A 20,000-nucleotide genomic window follows, 5' to 3' on the forward strand; every position below is an offset into this window, starting at 1 on the left:
AATTATCAGTTCAGGGTCCTACCCTTCGGTCTCACCACAGTTCCCAGGGTGTTCACCAAGGTCATGGCAGTTGTAGGGGCCCACCTGTAGCTTCAGGGAATACAGGTCTTTCCGTACCTGGACGACTGGCTCCTAACCGACCCCACCAGGCATCAACTTTGCTCAGGCAGAGACTGTTTCTTACATCTTGCCCGCCATCTAGGGATCATGATCAACCACAAGAAGTCCTCCCTTCAACCTACTTAAATTTTGGAATTCATATGGGCCAGGATAGACACTACACAATCCAGAGTCTTTCTGACAGCGGACAGACTTCACAGTCTAAGCCTTCACATTCTAGATCTTTTACAGTCATCAGCCCCCTCAGCGGAACTAGTCCTGAGGGCCCTGGGATCCATGGCAACGGCCATCAACCTGTCACTTTTCGCTCGTCTGAATATGAGAATCTTTCAATGGACATTGCAAGTTCAATGGTCCATTCTGTTTCACCCCCTGTCTACACCTATTCCCCTCAGCAAGATTTTGCAGGGAGTCGCTTCTTTGGTGGCTCCGCTCCAGACATCTCCGGGAAGGCCGCCCCTTCGTTATACCCCCTCCCCAAGTCACGGTGACCACGGACGCATCTCTCCTCTGGTGGAGGGGGCATTGCATGGGCAGATCCGTCCAAGGCACATGGACTTTCACAGAGACCTCACTGCATATCAATGTCCTGGAGATGAGGGCGGTGCTTCTAGCGTTGCAGGCTCTCCATCCCCTTCTTCCTTCAGGAACTATTGCAATTCAAACAGACAACATGTCGGTAGCCTGGTACATAAACAGGGGGGGACCAGATCTTATCCACTTTGCAGAGAGGCAGTGAGAGTGTCGGAATGGCCGATATCCACCAACCGCTTTCTCATAGCAACGCATATTCCGGGTCGGTCAAACATCTTAGCGCACAGGTTGAGTCGAACGATCCTCTCACCTTACGAGTGGTCTCTGAACCCAGCAGTAGTGAAACAAATCTTCCTCGAATGGGGTCAACCTTGCTGAGATCTCTTCGCCTCACCTTCGAACACAAAGTGCAGCGAGATGTTCATCGTGTTACACTGCTGCAGTCATTACACTTGGGTTATCCTGCCGTCAGGCGGTCCCGCAGTCGGCCAGAGTTCCAAAGTCTTGGTCCGGCGACTGTTGCTGTCGCTTCTTCCCTGATGTCAGTGCACCAAGGGGTATACAAGATGCATCCAGCGCCATTTTCTTCAGTCTGTCTTGCCGCGCGGTGCCCGAAGCAGAAGCAATTCGCAAGTGCCAGTCAGCCGACTACTGAGATGTTCAAAGTCGAATTTCAGATCTGAAGTCTTCAATAAAGCTAAGTACCCCGTGGGGGAAACTTTTTTCTTGCCTCAGACCGATGTCAGAAAAAGTTAATAATTGTATTTCTTGTGGGAAGCAAATACCTCATAAGGACTTCCACTCTTACTGTATTCCATGCCTAGGCCCTGATCACGACATCACTAGTTGTCGGTTTTGTGCTAGATTTAACAAACGCACTATAAAAAGACGTTTTGATTTTGCTTTGCACTACTTTGGCCGAAGGTTCAGTTATACCATGCTGTCGGATCAGCCGACAACCTCAATACCGAAAAAACGCAAAGACAAAGATAAAGACAGGCATCTGACGTCCAAAACCGACGAAACCTCTTTTAGGCCAGTCGCCGGTTCTCAGTGAGGTGCTTTCGCAGCCCCTGACACCCGGTACCTCAGAGCCACAGGCCACTTCCGACTCCCACGTGGGGGCAACTAGGCCTCTGGAAACTCAAGGTATTGGGCCTACGGAAAGTAATCCCTCAGATGGGTCCGGAGCCGCTGAGCAGGCATCAGCTTCTGAGGGTGTTTTCAGACCTTCACAACTTACCATTAAAACAACAGCCAAGACAAAGGTACCATTAAAGACAAAGAAACAAGTACAGCATTCTCCTGGACAGTCCTCCATGCCTAAGAAACAGATGCTTAAAATGGCCGAAGAACTCATTACTCTAATCAGGGGTTCCCATCCCCCTCCTGAGAAAAGGCCTAGGCAGGATACAGACTATGATTCCTCTGATCAGGTTTCCATTTTCTCTGATAACTCTTCAGACCAGGGATGCCCCCCCCCCCCCATGATGCTGAAGAATCTATCCCTTCAGCCTCTCCTCCTGAGGATTATTCTTTTGGGGAAACTTTACATACCATGAGGGAGCATTTCCATTGGGAATGCCAGGATTACTCAGAATCCAAGAAAAGGCTCAGGTAATTCCTTTTATTGCCTCAGCACAGGCCACTGGCTATTCTGCCTGTGCTAGACATTGTGGATGATGTGTTCTCTGAATCCAGCTTCCTGATTCTTTGCCCCCTCCTCTAGCCAAGCCAGACCGGTACTGTAGAGTCCCTGACTCTCACAAGTTTCTTTACAAAAGCCCTTCTGCTGATCCAGAAACTATTTCCCAGGGTCCAAAAGGAGTTAAGGCTTCCATTGCAAAAAATCTAGTACCCTCTGATAGAGATTCCAGAGCTTTGGATAGATGGGGGAAGAAAGTATACACTTCTGCAACCTTAGCGGTAAGAGCTTTAAATTGCCAGTTTCACATGCTTAAGTACCAACAATATTTAATGGCTCAGTTAAAACAGAAAATGTTTGCAAGCTCAGAAGCTCCTGATTGTAAAGAAATGCAGGATTTATTGCATGCAGTTGAACAGGTAGGAAAACATACTCTGCAATCTGGTTTTGATTCTTTAGAGGCCTCTTGTAGAGCCGCAGTTACAGGTTCTGTGATTCGAAGACATGATGTTATGTGATCCTATCTCACCTACATTCTGTACTGATGGTTTCGGAGCCGATCCTCGGCTCTGACTCGGCACGCTATACTATAGAACAAAGTCTCTTATTGGCTGAGCTATCCCACATCCCAGGATGCACCACCACTGCTTCCCCAGATCTCGTTTGCCGCTTTATAGCAAAGACGTTGTCTCGGACTTGGCTGAACTAAGTGTCTATTTCTTCAACAAATTTCTGTCAGAAATTTTTGATTAACCTACCCAAAAGCTGTTTTAACAGCTATCGTTGTTGTGTGACTGATTTTTGACTAAGTTTTGTGGTAAATTTGTCTTTTATTTGAGGGAAAGGATCCCTTTTAAGTTAGAGGGGCCTTGCCCTTGCGCGTGAGTTATATATTTAGTGTGAGTCTTGTTGTAGGTTATAGTTGGTCAAGTAATTCCGTTTTCAGTTAGAGGGGTCTTGTCCTGATTTGCTTTTTTCTTTGACAAGTTTTTGAAAGTTTCATTTTTGATTGTAGTGTTTGGGAGTCAGTATGTCGAAAGAGCACAGACCATCTGGGTTCAAGAAGTGCTCTAAATGCAGCTACAAAATGTCCATAATGGACGATCACTCTATGTGTGTATTGTTTAGGCCCTAAACATCTTCAGGAGTCATGCAGCGTTTGTCACGCTTTTTCCTCCTGGGTCTTCCAAGAGAGGAAAAACAAATTGATTTTAAAAGGGCTTATTAAACCTACTTTTGAGGAGGCTTTATCTTCATCCTCTTCACCTTTGAAGAAAAAGAAATCGTCGGCTCCGACCAGCCCGTCGGAAATGGCCACAAAGAAATCTCGGCAGGCTTCTCCATCGGCTCCACGGACTTCGGAGCCGAGGGCGGAACGGTCTGCCTCGATGCCTCCAGCCTTGACTCCTCTGGCTTTGGAGCCGACGGCTAGAGCTTCGAGAGGCGGGTCACCTTCATCGGCTCCACTGTCTTCGGAGCCGATGAGAGTTGCCCGCTCAGACTCTTCCCCTTCGGCGCCGAAGTCCACTTCGGCTCCGAGGGAAATTGCAATGGTTGTGGAATCTCCCTCGGCACCGATATTTATCGAGACGATTCGGAGCTGGTCCCCCAGTCCTTCGGAACCGGTGGAGAAGTCGACTCGAACCCGTTCGATCTCTTCTCGGTCTTCGAGGATGTCGGATTCGGACATTGACAGGGTACTTCAAAGGCTGTTTCAGTCTCCAGTCTTCCAAAAGTTGGTTTCGGCTCCAGCCCAGTCGGCTCCGAAGCAGATTGCCCACCCTGTGGTCTTGGTTCCTCCTCCAACAGCCTCGGCACCGTTGGAGTCAGTGCTGGTGGAGCCGATGGAGGTTTTCGGGTCGGCTCCGACCCTTACTCCAACCCCGACCTTCGGGTCGGAGTTGACGGACCTCCTCGGTCGGCCCCGGGGTGACGCTGACCGATGCTTCGGTTCGAGCCTCCTCTCGGTCGGCTGCGGGAGTGCAGTCTACTGTTGTGGCCTCGGGGATCGGACCTTCCCAGGACTCTGGGGGTCCGGCCTTCAGGGCCATGAGGAGTGCTTTGGCCAAATCTTCTTTGGCCACCACCACCGTCTCACCGTCACCTTCCCTTGGCACGGAGACTGGTTCCTTTGTAGTCCCCCTGTCTCAAGCCAGCGGAGCCCTGGGGCCTGAGGTCACCCCCATTGGGGTTTCCCCCCTTCCTGAAGGTCCCTCCGAAGTGTCTTCTGAGGAACCTCCAAGGAAGAGACAGTGCAAGAGGAAGCACGTCGACTCCCCTGATGAGTCTCTCACTTCGGACACCGACCTCGATGATGCGGAGGGGTCCCCCAAGTCATCCTCGGATGATGTCTCCTTTGTGGACATCTTGGAAATCCTGAAGCAACGAGGCGACTGGCAGTCCAAACCTCCTTCAGCTGAGGAGTCTGTATTCCTCAAGGCCTTCGGAGCTCAGCCCTCCGCCCTTCGATGAGCTTCTGGATTTGATCTCTCGAAGGGCGTGGGAGCACCCGGATTCTGTGGAACCGGTGCCAGCTCGCCCTAATAAATTTCTTTCAGCCCCCCCCCCCCCGAAAAGGACTTCCTCTCCAAAGGTGTGGCTGTAGATGCCCTGGTGGTGGCATCTGCTACCCAGCAAGATGTGGCAGAGGCTTCGACGTCCGTCCATCCTCCTAATAAAGAGTCCAGGAGCATGGATCGGTATGGGAAGCGCACCCTTACTTCAGCAGCCTTTACTTTAAGGTCTCTGAATTATCTGACACATTTCACCAGACTTCAGAGGGATCTGGTCAAGGAACTTTCAGATACCCGCTCTGGTAACCTACCTGAGCAGTTGGCCCAGACGGTTAGCTCTCAGTTGGCTACCCTATCATCGATATCGAACTCGTCCATGAGGCTCATTTCGTATGCAGCCGAGGGGGCGAGTAGGGCAGCGGGAACAGGTGTTGCTCTACGGAGACCAGCCTGGCTCCGCCTGTGTCATTTTGCGGAAGCCTTCAAGTCTTCCTTTGCCGACGCTCCCTTTGATGGGTCCTCTTTCTTTGGACCCAAGGTAAAGGACACCTTGACTCGCTGTGAACAAGAGGGTAAGACTTTGACTACCGTAGGGGCACGGTTTTCCACTCCCTTCCAGCCTTATCCCAAGGCTAGAAGAGGGGGGAAAATGTGGTTCCGTAAATCTCAAAAGACTTGCTCCTCACAGCAGGACGATTCCCCTTCTAGAGGCAGAGGAGGGGGAAATTTTTCAGGAAGACGCCGTCCCAGAGGCGGCAGAGGCCCCTGCAACACTGGAGACCGCGAGTCCTTTCGTGGCTCCTCAACCTTCCAGCATTCCTGAAGGATTGCCTGACTGTGCAGCTCCGGAGCCAGTCGGGGGTCGTTTTTCGAAGCACCTAAAGGCATGGGAGAATATCACTCAGGACCGAGGTGCTCCGAATCATCGCCGGAGGTTACATCATCCCCTTTTTACAACTCTTCCCCCCCCCCCCCCACCATCCAAAAAAATCCCGGACCCACCACCCAGTCAACGGGATCTTGCAGCCATCGAAATCTCAAAGCTGCTTCAAAAAGGAGTCATCCAACCGGTCCCCGTAGGCCAGACCGGATTAGGGACTTACTCAAAATTCTTTTTGGTGCCAAAAAACACCGGGGACTTGAGGCCCATTTTGGATCTCAGCAAGCTAAATCGATCAGTGAAGAAGTCCAAGTTCTGGATGGTCACCTTGCAATCCATTCTCCCGCTGCTGGAGAAAGGTGTTTGGATGTGCTCCATAGATCTCAAGGACGCCTATTATCACATCCTGATAGATCAGGCGTCCAGGAGACATTTGCGCTTCAGCCTGGGAGACGGTCATTTTCAGTTCCGTGCACTGCCCTTTGGTCTCACCACAGCCCCCAGGGTGTTCACCAAATGTTTGGCGGTGGTGACTGCTCACCTGAGGAGTCTAGGATTCCAGGTGTTTCCATACCTAGATGACTGGCTCCTAACTGCCACCTCCAGGCTTCTACTCTTACAGAACCTAGCAGCCACTATATCTCTAGGCAACTCCCTAGGAATCACCTTCAATTGGGCAAAGTCTGTGTTGCTGCCATCTCAGTGCATACGGTTTATCGGAGTAGAGATAGATTCAAAGCAAATGCGGGTCTATCTTCCTACAGAGAGGATAGAAACATTACAGTCTCAAGTTCGAGCCTTGCTTCTCAAACGCCGAGCCCCAGCCAGGATGGTCCTACAACTGTTAGGTTCCATGTCAGCCACTGTTCTCCTAGTCCCCTTGGCAAGATTACATATGAGGATTCTCCAGTGGCTCCTGTCAGTCCAGTGGTCTTATCAGGATCTCCCTCTGTCACCTCATTCTGATCACAGAGACGTGCAAGGAGGACCTTCATTGGTGGCTTCTTTCCTCCAACCTGGATCAGGGGCGACCCTTTGTTCCACCACCTCCAGTGGCCACATTGACTACGGACGCCTCCCAGATGGGGTGGGGGGGACATTACCTGGGCAGGTCAGTCCAAGGCAAGTGGCATTCCGACGAGAGTCTCCTCCACATCATCATACTGGAAATGAGGGCGGTGCTTCTATCTCTGCAAGCGCTACACGATTACCTCCCTCCGGGCGTGATTGCCATTCAGTCCGACAACATGTCAGTAGTCTGGTACCTGAACAAGCAGGGAGGGACCAGATCCTACCCCCTTTGCAGAGAGGCCATGAAAGTATGGGACTGGGCGGTTGCAACCAAACGTTTTCTGGTAGCAACACATATTCCTGGGAGATCCAATGTGATAGCCGACAGACTGAGCAGAACTATTCTCTCCCCTCACGAGTGGTCTCTGAACGACACAGTGGCAACTCAGATTTTCTGAAGATGGGGAACTCCTTGTTGCGACCTTTTCGCAACCCCCCTCAACGCGAAATGCCAACAATTCTTCTCTCAAACCCCAGTTCCGGGGGAGATTCCCAAGGACGCCCTAGTCCAAGCTTGGCCCACCAGCGTGCTATACGCCTTTCCACCGGTTCCCCTTCTTCCCAAGATGATCCAGAAGGCGATTCGCTTGGAGAGCAAAATGATTTTAGTTGCCCCATACTGGCCTCGTCAAGTCTGGTTTCCCTTTCTTCGGAAATATGCACTGGACGGTCCATGGTTCCTGGACCAAGTTCCAGATCTCTTGACCCATCAATCGGAACTGCTTCATCAGTCCCTCCACTCATTGAAGTTAACAGCTTGGCTCCTCCTCTTCCGACCATAGTCAGGAACCATGCTTTGGACCCAGAAGTCATACATATCTTGTCCTCTGCCCATAAGACCTCTACTAAGAAAATGTATAACAGCAAATGGAAGAGATTTGCTATTTGGGCCCAACTCCGGGGATTAGATCCCATAACTGTCCCGGTGTCAGAGGTTCTAAAGTTTTTAGCTTCTCTGTTCAATCAAGGTTCTTCGGTCTCTACCATCAAGGTTCAATTGGCAGCTATTTCCAATTTTCATGAGAGCATAGAACCACCTTTGATGAGCAACAAGTTGTGTAAAGCCTTCATGAGTGCTGGGCTGCTTATTTGATATCTCATCCCGCTCCACTGTGGGACCTTAATGTTGTGTTAGGTGCTTTGACCTCTTCCCCCTTTGAACCGGCAGCAACTTGTGACTTGAAATTTCTTTCTTGGAAGACTGCTTTCTTAGTTGCAATTACATCAGCCAGAAGAGTTTCGGAACTTCAAGCCCTATGTGTCAAACCACCATACCTGGTTTTTCACAAGGATAGAGTATCCCTCAGACCGAATCCATCCTTTGTTCCTAAGGTTTGTTCTAGTTTTTGTCTGCAACAGTCCTTGGAACTTCCAGTTTTCTTCCCAAAGTACTCGAATAGAGCGGAATACATCTTTCACACCTTGGATGTTCACAGACAATTGCGCTTCTATTTGGATAGGACGCACCAAACAAGGAAAACAGATCAGTTGTTCGTGTCCTTTTCGGACAATAAATTGGGCAAAGCCATCACGAAAGTCACTATTGCCAAGTGGATCGGAGACTGTATCAGTCATACTTACTTCATTTCTAATAAAGAGCTTACAACTACAGTGAAAGCTCATTCTACCAGGGCTATGGCTACTTCAGCAGCCTTTCATTCTAAGCTTGCCATTAGTGACATTTGTGCTGCGGCTACGTGGTCTTCTCCTCACACTTTCATTTCTCATTACAAATTGGATGTGGCATCTTGGGGACGAGCTTCCTTCGGTTCCACAGTTCTCCGGAGTGTTTTCCAGTGAGCCACCCAGGAATCAGGTGCTAGGGACACTGTCCCATCAGTACAGAATGTAGGCGAGATAGGATCACATAACATCTTTTAGTTATGTACTTACCATAACTTTAGATGTATGGGATCCATCTCGCCATTCCTAACCCACCCTCCTTCCCCCTGCCTTGGAGATCAGAAGAGACCGGACGGTTCGAGTTTAGCTGTTTCATCTTGAAACACCTGGCAATATTATATCAACAGTCTATGTGTGTGTGCATGTGTGCGGACAAACAAGATCTGGGGAAGCAGTGGTGGTGCATCCTGGGATGTGGGATATCTCAGCCAATAAGAGACTTTGTTCTATAGTATAGCGTGCCGAGTTGGAGCCGAGGATCGGTTTCGAACACATCAGTACAGAATGTAGGTGAGATGGATCCCATACATCTAAAGTTATGGTAAGTACATAACTTAAAGTTTTGGTTCAAAGAACAGAGTTTACTTGATCATGTTAAGGCAAAATTATTGGATGCTCCTTTACAGCATGATACCTTGTTTGGTATTAAGGCAGAAGAGGTGTTAAAGAAAATGGAGGATAAAGCTAAATCTATGCAAACAGTCAAGGATTTCTTACAGGTACAGCCACCTCGGTTTAGCAGAAATTGGCCAACAAAGAATTGGTCCTTTCCAGTGTCAGACAGGCCACAGAGAGGCAGATACAGACGCCCAAGAGGCAGATCTCAACCCCAAGGCTCAAACAGACGACAGTGAGGCACCTCAAACCCAAAAGAAGGTGAGGACAAATCTCAACCTTACAGGAAACAGTCACAATGACTTTCCCGTTCGTACGCCAAGCACGTCCCTTTTGGGGAAACTAGCACTTTTTTCTCAAAACTAGCAAGCAATCACTCAAGACAAATGGGTTCTGAATATTGTGTCTCAAGGTTACTGGTTCCACTTCCATACTTTACCAAGGCTAAAAGGAATGCCAGACCTGCCACAAAATCAATGGGCAGAGGCACACAAACAAATTTCAGCCCTCATGGACATGAGAGCTATTCAAAAAGTACCACAAAACTCAAGACTCTTCCTGGTCCCCAGAAAGGACAGGGCCTGGAGGCCCATACTAGATCTTTCAATTCTGAATACTTAACTGGATATTCCAAAATTCAAAATGTTGACATTACAGCAGCTTCTACCCATGCTGGGCAAGAAGGCTTGGCTTGTTACGCTGGACCTCAAAGAGGCATACCTGAATGTCCCTATCAGACAAAATTACAGAAGATACCTCCGATTCAAAGCTGGTACAATACACTACCAATTCTCTGCACTGCCCTTTGGCTTATCTACTGCGCCCAGGGTCTTCACAAAGTGCCTGGCACCAATAATTGCATTTTGCAGACAAAAAGGAATTCAAATATATCCATACCTGGATGACTGCCTCATTCAAGCAGAGAGAAAGGGCATTCTTCTACAGCATCTGGTGTTTGTAAAAAGGTTGCTAATTTCTCTAGGGTACACAGTAAACGAAAGGAAGTCAAAACTAGTGCCCTCACTACAGATTATATTCCTGGGTGCCAGCTTAAATACAACGGCCCAGATGGCTTACCTCACGCCAGACAAACAAGTTCAACTAACTCAATATTTTCAATTGCTGGCAAAAAAGTCCCATCTCCCTGCAAGAAACATTCTGCAGGCCCTGGGATTCATGGCATCCTGCATTCTACTAATACCATATGCCAGACTGCATATGAGGAAATTACAGTGGTACCTAAAAAGTGTTTGGACTCAACACTCTCACAGTTTAGAAGCAGTAATACCAATGATACCTTGCCTACAACAGGAGTTTCGATGGTGGGCACAGGCATGTCACCTAAACAAGGGTCAGCCTTTTACCCAACCAACAGCCAGGCAAACTCTAACAACAGATGCTTCGGATTACGCCTGGGGAGCACACATGGCAGGAAAATGCATTCAGGGCAAGTGGACCACAGACCAGATGCATCTTCACATCAATCGAAAAGAGATGTTGGCTGTTCAAAATGTCCTAACAGCTTTCCAAGGACCTTCTGCATCCAGGATAATTACTACTAAAGACAGACACCACCACAGTAATGTGGTACATAAACAAGTAAGGGGGCACTCATTCTTATCCCCTATGCAGGCAAGCCATGACCTTGTGGAACACAGCTCTAACGTATCAAGTTCACCTGCAAGCACAATTCCTGCCAGGAAAGAAAAATACTCTGGCAGACGATCTAAGCAGAAATATCATGGACCCTCACGAATGGAAGTTGAATCCACAAATCTTCAGCATGGTAATGCAAAAATGGGGATGCCCAGACATAGATCTCTTTTGCCTCCCCACTGAATTGCCAGCTACAAAACTTCTGCACAAGGACTTATCACAAACAAGCATGGAAAGTGGACACTCTCCTCTTCAGCTGGAAAAACCTAAAAGTTTATGCCTTCCCGCCACTGCCTCTCCTTTCAAAGGTACTCCTAAAAGCCAGACAAGAAAAACCACAGATGATACTGATTGCTCCAGACTGGCCACGCCAGCACTGGTACCCTATCTTAAGGAACTTGGCTCAAGGACCACCATGGATTTTGCCTCAAATTCCACACCTTCTGACTCAACAAAGCAATCAGATCCTGCACGGACAGCTGAAAACCCTAAACCTAGCTGCATGACAGATACATTAGCTAAACAAGCAACACCTCTCTCTAAAGCTGTTATGGATGTCATTTTGGAGGCCAGGAGGCCTAGCATCAGGAAAGCTTACTCAGAGAAATGGAAGAGATTCTGCGCCCGGAACCAGGCTCAAAACCTTGACCCTCTTGTTCCAAACATTCCTCAGATTTTACAATACTTAACTAAGATGCTGGACAGAGGCCTATCCTTCTCTTCAATTAAGATCCATGCCTCTGCCATTTCGGCACATTACAACACAGATCCTCCTTTATTCTCTCATCCCTTGCTAAAGCAGTACCCTCAGAGGGGCAAAAATCATAAGACCACCCCGGAGAGCACCAACTTAGGACCTCAATTTCGTTTTGGAAAAACTGACCCTGCCACCTTTTGAGCCAGCCAATACAGCTGATCTAAAATTTTTATCATGGAAAACAGCTCTGCTCCTGGCATTAACTTCAGCACGAAGAGTCTCAGTGCTACAGGCTTTAATGGCAGTGGAACCTTTTATAATTTTTCATCAGGACAGGTTTTCTTTAAGGACAAACCCTACCTTTATGCCAAAGGTGATATCTAGTGTGTCTCTCAACCAAACCATCCATTTGCCAACTTTTTATCCAAACCCCCAGAATAAAGGGGAGAAACTTCTGCATTCTTTGGAGATACACAGGCAGCTACGCTTCTGTTTGGACAAAACAAAAGCTTTCCGGAAAACTGAGCAACTGTTTGTAGCATATGCTGCAGGATCACAGGGCAAGGCTATCTCAAAGCAGCCTATATCCAAATGGATACGTTCATAGGTTCATACTAGGCTATCTGCCCTAGGGCATTTATAAGCCTAGCCAGAGTGTGTTTTACTTTCACCACCCATTTTAAATTAATTTTGCTATGCTCTTTTTCGAGGTTAGTATACTGTGCCTCTGTCCAACAGTGACACAGAAGTGATACCCGGGGTAAACCTACGATCTCTCATCCACTCATCAAGATTCCTCTTGAAGAGAGTCAATGAGGGACTCTGCCTAACCTGGACTGGGATTTTATTCCAGAGTGAAGGGAGCCTCTGGGTTATGAATCTGTCCCTCCATCATGTCCTATTTTTTTCAGTGCTGAGGTTCAAGTCTCTCGAGCGCGTAGCTCGATGGGATTTGGATTTTCTGAGGTGCAGCATGTCCATTAATTCCGGGTTGGACATGGCTTTATACGTCAGGCACAGATCGCCTCTGAGCAGCCGGTATGCCACTGAGTAGAGCTAGAGTTTCTTTAACCGGGCAGCATATGGCATCTGTTTGAGCCCTGTGGTCCTCTTGGTGAGGTACGTTTTGGGTCTTTCCAGTTGCTGCAGGTGTCTGGTAAGGTACATCCCAAAAGGGGCATTGTACTCAATTATGAGCCTGATGAGGGATGAGTAAAGAGGCACGATGACCTCCCCTGATCTAGATGTGAATCCCTTCATGATTAGGTGGGCTATATAAAATGTTTTTCTAACCACTTTGGCCACGTGGTTGTCAAATGAGAGATTGCTATCAACTTGGGTCCCCAGGTCCCTAATTACTTCTTCTGTACTTAATGGATTACCACCTATGTGGTAATTTGTGGGCACTTTGTTTTTGCCAAACTATACACTTTTTGGCGTTTAGCTTGAGGCCATGGCTCTGGCACCAGTTGTCTGTTTCTATGAGGCCCTTTTAGAGGATGCTTGTGTCGGCTGGAGAGTCGATTATGGCGCCCAGTTTGCAGTCATCTGCGAACTTGGTCAGCCACAGTTCTTCCGTGTTGGCCTGTACCTCCAAGAAATATATAGCAAACAAGAGAGGTCCCAGGACTGAGCCTTGTGGGATGCCACTTGTAACTGGTTTGGAGTCTGACATGGCTCCAGCAATTCTAACCATGTGGGTTCTGTCCTTGAGCCAGTTTGCAACCCATCTAGTGACATAGAGGTTTATATTTAAGCTGGTGAGCTTATCTATAATGCCCGAGTGGGGTATTGTATCGGAGGCTTTGAGGTCCAGGTAGGCTGTGTGGACCACCTTCCCCTCGTCAATGGCCTTGGTGACTGTTTCAAAGAAATCAACCAGGTTTAAGAGGCATGATCTGCCCTTAACAAAGCCGAACTGGGTAGGATCCAGTGTCTGTGGGTCCCCAATATCTTTATTTATGAAGTCCATGATGATCCTTTCCATAGATTTGCAGACCAAGCTAGTCAGGCTTATGGGGCGATAGTTTCCAGGATCCGTTGAGGCACCACCTTTGTGGAGAGGGACCACTGTTGCTGTACGCCACTCTTTGGGTACATATCCTGTAGTAAGGCTGAGATTGAACAGTAGTTTTATGTTTGGGTTTAGCTCTTCTTGGAGTATATGTAGGACGCAGCCCGGGACACCGCCTGGTCCATTGATGCTGTGTTTGTTGCTTTGGAGAGGGCAGCTCTTACCTGAGCATCTGAGATGTCAGGGGGGCAGCACTCTGCTGTGATAAATATTTGCCCTTTTGGTGGGGAGGGGGGAAGAGAAGTTTGCACTGAACCTGTCAGCTAGGATGTTGGCAATGTCTGTGGGTTCGGTGTATTTTTTGTCATTTTGGACTAATTCTGAGCATATCTGGGAATTCCCACCCAGGTTCCTAACATAACTAAAGAAAGCCTTGTGATTATCCTTAGTGTCCTGTGCAATTTTTCTCTCGAAGCTGGCCTTAAGATGATTTTGAGTGCCCGTAGTTTTTTGCTAATACTGATCAGAGATGCCTTCCCTTTTTGGGATTTTGCTCTATCATGTAGTAGCTTCCTCCTTCTATTGCATAGTTTGTTTAAGGTTGGGGTCCACCAGACAGGACGTCTGCCTTTGGAGGATTGGGTCTTGGTTTTATTTGGGATTGCATGATCCATGCATTCTTGAAGGTGTTCATAGAATGCATTTATAAAGGATTCTGCGGTCTGGGCCATATTTTCCACAGGCCCGGGGGCTTTGAAGGATTCCACCTCGGTTTTGAGGAGTGTGAAATTTCTTTAGAGAAGTTTTTCACTGTGGTTTTCAGGGCAGGGGGTGGAGTCGGGATGTGAATATCCAGTGAGATTAGTTTATGGTCTGATCTTACCAGTGAGGGATACACTTCTGGTCTGGAGCATAGAGTCCCCATGTTGGTGATGATCAGGTCCAGTAAGTTTCCCCCACTTGTGGGAGTGGTAACAAGTTGTTCCATAGCATTTGAGTTTATAAATTCTAGGAACCTTTGGGCTAGGGTGTTGGAGCTAGAGTAATGCTCCCAGTCTGTTTGGGTAGTTGAAGTCGCCCAATATAATGGTGTTTGGAGAGACCTTCATATTTTCCAGTGTTCTCAGGAAGGCCGAGTGGGGTTTCTGGGTTTGGGAGGGTGGTCTGTAGCAGGCTATAAACTGGAAGGCAGTTTTACCCACTGTTAGTTGCACATGGAATAGTCTCTGATGCTTCGTGCTGTGCCACCAACCTGGAGGTGTGGGTATCTTTGACGAATATTGATACTCCCCCTCCTTTTGTGATATGGTCCAAGTTTTGGGGCCGAAAAGCATGGTATGAGGTATAACCTGGTAGTGCTGGGGTGCTCTCGGGAGCCTTGAACCAGATTTCTGTTACTGCACAGATATCGATGTTCTCCATGCTAAGGAGAGTTTCGAGTGCATGCATCTTGAGGTTTAGACTTCTGGCATTGAGGAGCATTACTCTTAGTTTCTTATCCCTTGTGATACTTATGGAGGTGGGTTTGTCTTTTGAGCCTTGCCTAAAAAAGGCACTATGGGGGTAGCAAGAGCCTTTGCCAATATCCGAAAGCCCAGGGGGTGACAGGCGCAAGCCGTCCCTAGCGAAGCATCGTGACTTGTCGAGCATGTCATCCCAGGCTGACAGGCATTGGATCCCCTTTGAATGACACCAATACTTAAGCCAATATTTGAAATTGATCATCTTGTCTTCATATTGTGGCAGTCAGGGTCATACCGGCCTGGGCTACATGCTCAGAGAGCTCCTCTATGTCTCTTTTCATGTAGTCCAGGGAGGTACGTCTCAGGTCATTCAAACCAGCATGGACAATGACTGAGTCATTGATAGGACACTGTATTCGTTACTGCTACACACAGCATGGAAAATCAGTCCCAAATACCATTAGGCCACATTCCACCAGGGCAACAGCCACTTCAGCCTTTCTCAGAGGGGTACCTACCAAGGAAATTTTGGAGGCTGCAACTTGGAGTTCAGTGCACACCTTTACCAAGCATTACCACCTGCCTCTTTACTCTAAATCCAGAGCAGGATTTGCCACTGCAGGTCTGCAGGGCCTCATAGCCAATCCTAACTCTTTATAGACCAGCCACCCAACCTTAGCTTTGTGATTCTACCCAAGTGTAATGACTGCAGCAGTGTAACACGATGAACATAGTACAGTTTTGTACCTACCATAAATGTAGATGTTAGAGTGTTCACACTGCTGTAGTCCAGGTTACCCTCCCTCCATCCCCTCTGAACTAGCTGGACTTATCTATACCTTTCTATCCTATACAACCTTTGTGGTGTAGTTGCTTGTAACTGAAGGTATTGTTTTTATTTTTGTATGTATATTTTTTATTAGCAATATGTATTGCCTACCTATTGAGGGCACCTGATATCTGGGGCAAGAAAAACTGAAGAAAATGGCGTCGGATGCATCTTGTATACCCCTGGCGCACTGACGTCAGGGAAGAAGCAACCTATGCCGGACCAAGACTTTGGAACTCTGTCCGACTGCGGGGACCGCCTGACGGCAGGATAACCCAAGTGCAATGACTGCAGCAGTGTTAACACTCGAACATCTACATTTATGGTAGGTACAAAACTGTACTTTCTTTGCTCTAATTCCCCCACCAGGGGAAGCCCCCAGAGACGCTATGGTTCATGCTTGGCCATCCGGTCTAATGTATGCTTATCCTCCTCTTCCATTGATGACAAAATTCTTGCAGAAAGCTCGTCCGTTGGGGAGCAGAGTTATCCTCATAGCCCCATTCTGGCCTCGCCAAACCTGGTTCCCTTACTTTCGGTCTCATCTAGTACATCCTTCCTGGATTTCAGATCCCATTCCAGATCTGATGTCTCATCCATTAGGATTGAAGACCCCCGACCTGGACTACCTCAAGCTCTCAGCTTGGTTGATCCAGTTCCCTTAATGGCTAGGACTCCCGGTATATCTTCCTCAGTTAAGGCCATCCTCGTGCCCGCCGATAAACCATCTTCCAGGAAAATCTACAAGAGTAAATGGAAACATTTCTCTGTCTGGGCGGAGCACAGGAACTTGGACCCCTTCATGGCTCCTATCCCAGCAGTTCTAGATTTTCTTTCCCATACTTTTCATCAAGGGGCTAATGTTTCTACTATTAAAGTTCAGTTGGCAGCTATTTCCTACTACCACGTTGGAAACAGTTCAGGCCCCCTAGCGTCCTACAAAATTTTCAAAACATTCATGAAAGGAACCTTTTTGTTAAGACCCCCTATTAAAGATGCAGTGCCTCCATGGGATCTTACCCTAGTTCTTCAAGTTCTGACTGGGTCTCCTTTTGAACCCACGGCTTCAGTCGACTTAAAATATGCATCTTGGAAGACGGTCTTCCTGATTGCCATTACTTCTGCTAGGAGGATATCGGAGCTTCACGCTCTTTGCAGTAAGCCTCCATACATCATCTTTCATAAAGACAGGGTCTCCCTCAGGACTAATCCCTCTTTTCTGCCCAAAGTGGCTTCAGAAGACAATATCAACCAGTCCATCAATCTACCTGTCTTCTTTCCTAATTACCAAAACAGAGGAGAATATAGACTTCATTGCCTGGATGTTCACAGACAGTTACGTTTTTACTTAAACAGCAGATCTTCGAAAATCCAACTTTTTGTTTCTTTTGCTAAATCCTGTCTGGGGAAACCAGTCATTAAAGTAACCTTAGCCAGATGGATTTCCCAATGCATCCTCCTCGCATACAAAAGTTCTGGTCATCCTGAGCCCCTGATAGTGCAAGCCCATTCTACCCGATCTGTGGCTATTTCTACTGCTTTTTGGTCAAGGGTTTCTTTGGATGACATTTGCTCAGCAGCTACTTGGGCTTCCTCTCATACCTTTATTACACACTATAAATTGGATTTAATATCCAGAGGACGCCATCTTTTGGCTCTGCAGTGCTCTGGAATATCCTTCCATGCGGGCCTCCCAAGTTGTTGGTAGCTGGGGACTCCGTCCCACAGGTTGCTGATCAAATGAAGTTAACTACTTCAGATAAAGAAGTTATGTACTCACCATAACGTTCCATCTGAGTAGGTAACTTCATTTGTCTGCAACCAACCCTCCCTCCATCCCCCAGACCCTTAGTTCGTTATCCAAGGATCAGGATATGTCTTTTCCAGATGACATCAGGTGGAATGTATGGTAATCCCTTCCTGTGTTATAGTAATTTTCCTATTGCCTTTTTTTTTTTTTTTTTGGCAAACTTGATCTGAGGGTTAGAGGGAGATGGCAGGGCATTATGGGTAGGGGGAGGAGCTTGGAGCTTGGATCTTTTAGCTAGGAAAGTTGCCGGCTCGGATCCGAATCGGATCTGATACCCACAGGTTGCAGACAAATGAAGTTACCTACTCAGATGGAACGTCATGGTGAGTACATAATTTCTTTTTTACATCATTGAGAACTATAGTACGATATAAACCTAAACACCTCAGGCATTCTTGGAAAAGTCTGTAAAAATTGGACAATATGTGCATAAATTAGATGTTTACTTTGCATCTTTCTCCTCTTGTTACTACATAATTGAGAATAATTTGTGTATTATCATCTTTAATTTTATCAGTAGTGTTTACTGAACCACTATTGTTAAAAAATGTTATTGTTGAATATCTTCTCTTGTCTTTGTTTTTGGAGCTTTTCTCCCTGGGCCTCCACTGAAAATGGATTTCCTACCCAGACTTTCCCAGAAAACAAATGTCAAATAAATAAATATAAATATAATAAAACAAAAATGTACATAGCTCAGATTCTACCTAGGTAAGATTATGGATATTAGAAAGTCTGACCAATTTTTTTTTTCTTTCCAAGATTACAAGTTGGGAACCCTAATTTCAAAGCAAATTCTTGCTAATTGGATTGCTAATTCCATTTCCTTTCGCTACACTCAGCATGGCAAATCCATACCCTCTCAAGTAAAAGCACATTGTACAAGAGCAGTGGCCTCATCAGGAGCCCTTTACAAGGTGATTGACTCTAGAACGATTTTAGAAGCAGCTACTTAGTCTTCTGTACATACTTTCACTAAACATTACAAAGTAGATGCCTTCTGGCAGTCCAGAGCTGCCTTCATAGGTCAATCCACTCTAGATTATTAGGCACTTCTCCTGCTTTCGGTTTGGAATACTGCAACAGTGATCGAAGGAAGGTCATTGTACAGTTGGGCAAATACTTCCCATAACAGTCGATTTCCTACTGATCACAATTAGTGTTCTTTCCTTCACTACCTTCCCCCTTATCTGATTCTTCCTTCCTTTTTTTCTTATGGACTGAGGGGGGTCACTGGCTTGCTGCCTCTCCCCTATTAGCTGGACCAGTTTATTACTTCTCTCAGGCTTCTTCAGGCCTACTGACTTGGAGATAGTCTGAGGATATACACTCTTATATCCGTTATGTACTCTTAGATCTGTGAGCATGGGTCCTATATTGAACATATGGCTTCATGGAAGGTTTTGGCTTTGGTACCCTGTCTGATCATCCAAGGTTATTTGGCAACATAACCCATGTTTGAAATACTGCAATAATGACCAATAGGTCATGTGCGGTTATGCTAAGTTTTATACAACTGTGCAACTTACTACTCTTTTTTATGTATTTATTCAGGCTGCTAAATAGTGTTCCACAGGTCCTGAGTAGTACTATTCTGAATCTGTGTGAAATATAGCATTATATATTTTCAGCAGTAATGCCATAAAGTCACTGTATAAATTTGCAGAATTGTTAAATTGACTAGTCTAACGGTAAATCCCACAGTGGTACATCTTTGTGTATCATTTGCAGAGTCTGCTTTTAGTGAAAATTGCTTACTGCATCCGCTTAACTATATTTTTTTAATTTATATGAATTGCCTTAAACATTTGGAATTTATTTTGTTGTATTTTTATATTTATTTATTTACTTGAAAATTCTTGCAGCTTCCTTTATTTTTATTTTATTTATTTATTTTATTTTTGCATTCTTGTTCCCACCTGCCTTTCTGTGTGTTTATATTTTTCACGTTAATTTAAAAGTAATAGGATAAACACTCATATGGTTTATTGGCCTTCTGAAAATTCATTAAATTATTTTGTGCAAGATTTTTGTGTCTTTTATCTTTACTGATCATGTTTCATACTTATGAAATTCTGAGTAGGTGTATGGCATATTATCTGCATGTGATCTTTTTTTTTTTTTTTTTTTTTTTTTTTTTTTATTATTATTTAAGCAGAAAGATTTGTAATGTGGTGTCTTTTCTTTTTTCTTTTATATTTAAGTGATCCTTCATTTTTTGATGAAAACTGGATGTCCAAAGTCAAAACAGAAGTGGGAGACAATTGGCGCCTAAAGGTAGGTGACTCTTTTTGTCACTTTTTTGGAAAAATAGCCCAATCACCAGCCTTTGTCTGTGCTCTTTGAGACAGTACTAGTGTCAGTTAGTAGCATTACGAAGTTACAGCAATAGTTTTGCCCACACTCTTAAGCTGGAATGCTTATTAGCACTCTAGAATTCAGAACATAGGCAGCTTTTTCTGAGTTGGTC

General features: G+C 46.3%; 1 protein-coding gene across 1 annotated transcript in view; it reads left to right on the top strand.

Annotated features, from left to right (window-relative positions):
- The window catches only part of HOOK3 (hook microtubule tethering protein 3), a 2,251,851-nt gene that overhangs the window by 378,773 nt on the left and 1,853,078 nt on the right, over positions 1-20,000 (top strand). The window contains exon 3 of the mRNA XM_044060904.1: positions 19,735-19,807. Coding sequence (XP_043916839.1) covers positions 19,735-19,807 — 73 coding nt within the window. The remainder of the gene's footprint in view (positions 1-19,734; positions 19,808-20,000) is intronic.

Source organism: Protopterus annectens, chromosome 2.part0, assembly GCF_019279795.1.
Source record: "Protopterus annectens isolate FY-2018-M chromosome 2.part0, PAN1.0, whole genome shotgun sequence".
NCBI classification, from domain to species: Eukaryota; Metazoa; Chordata; order Ceratodontiformes; family Protopteridae; genus Protopterus; species Protopterus annectens.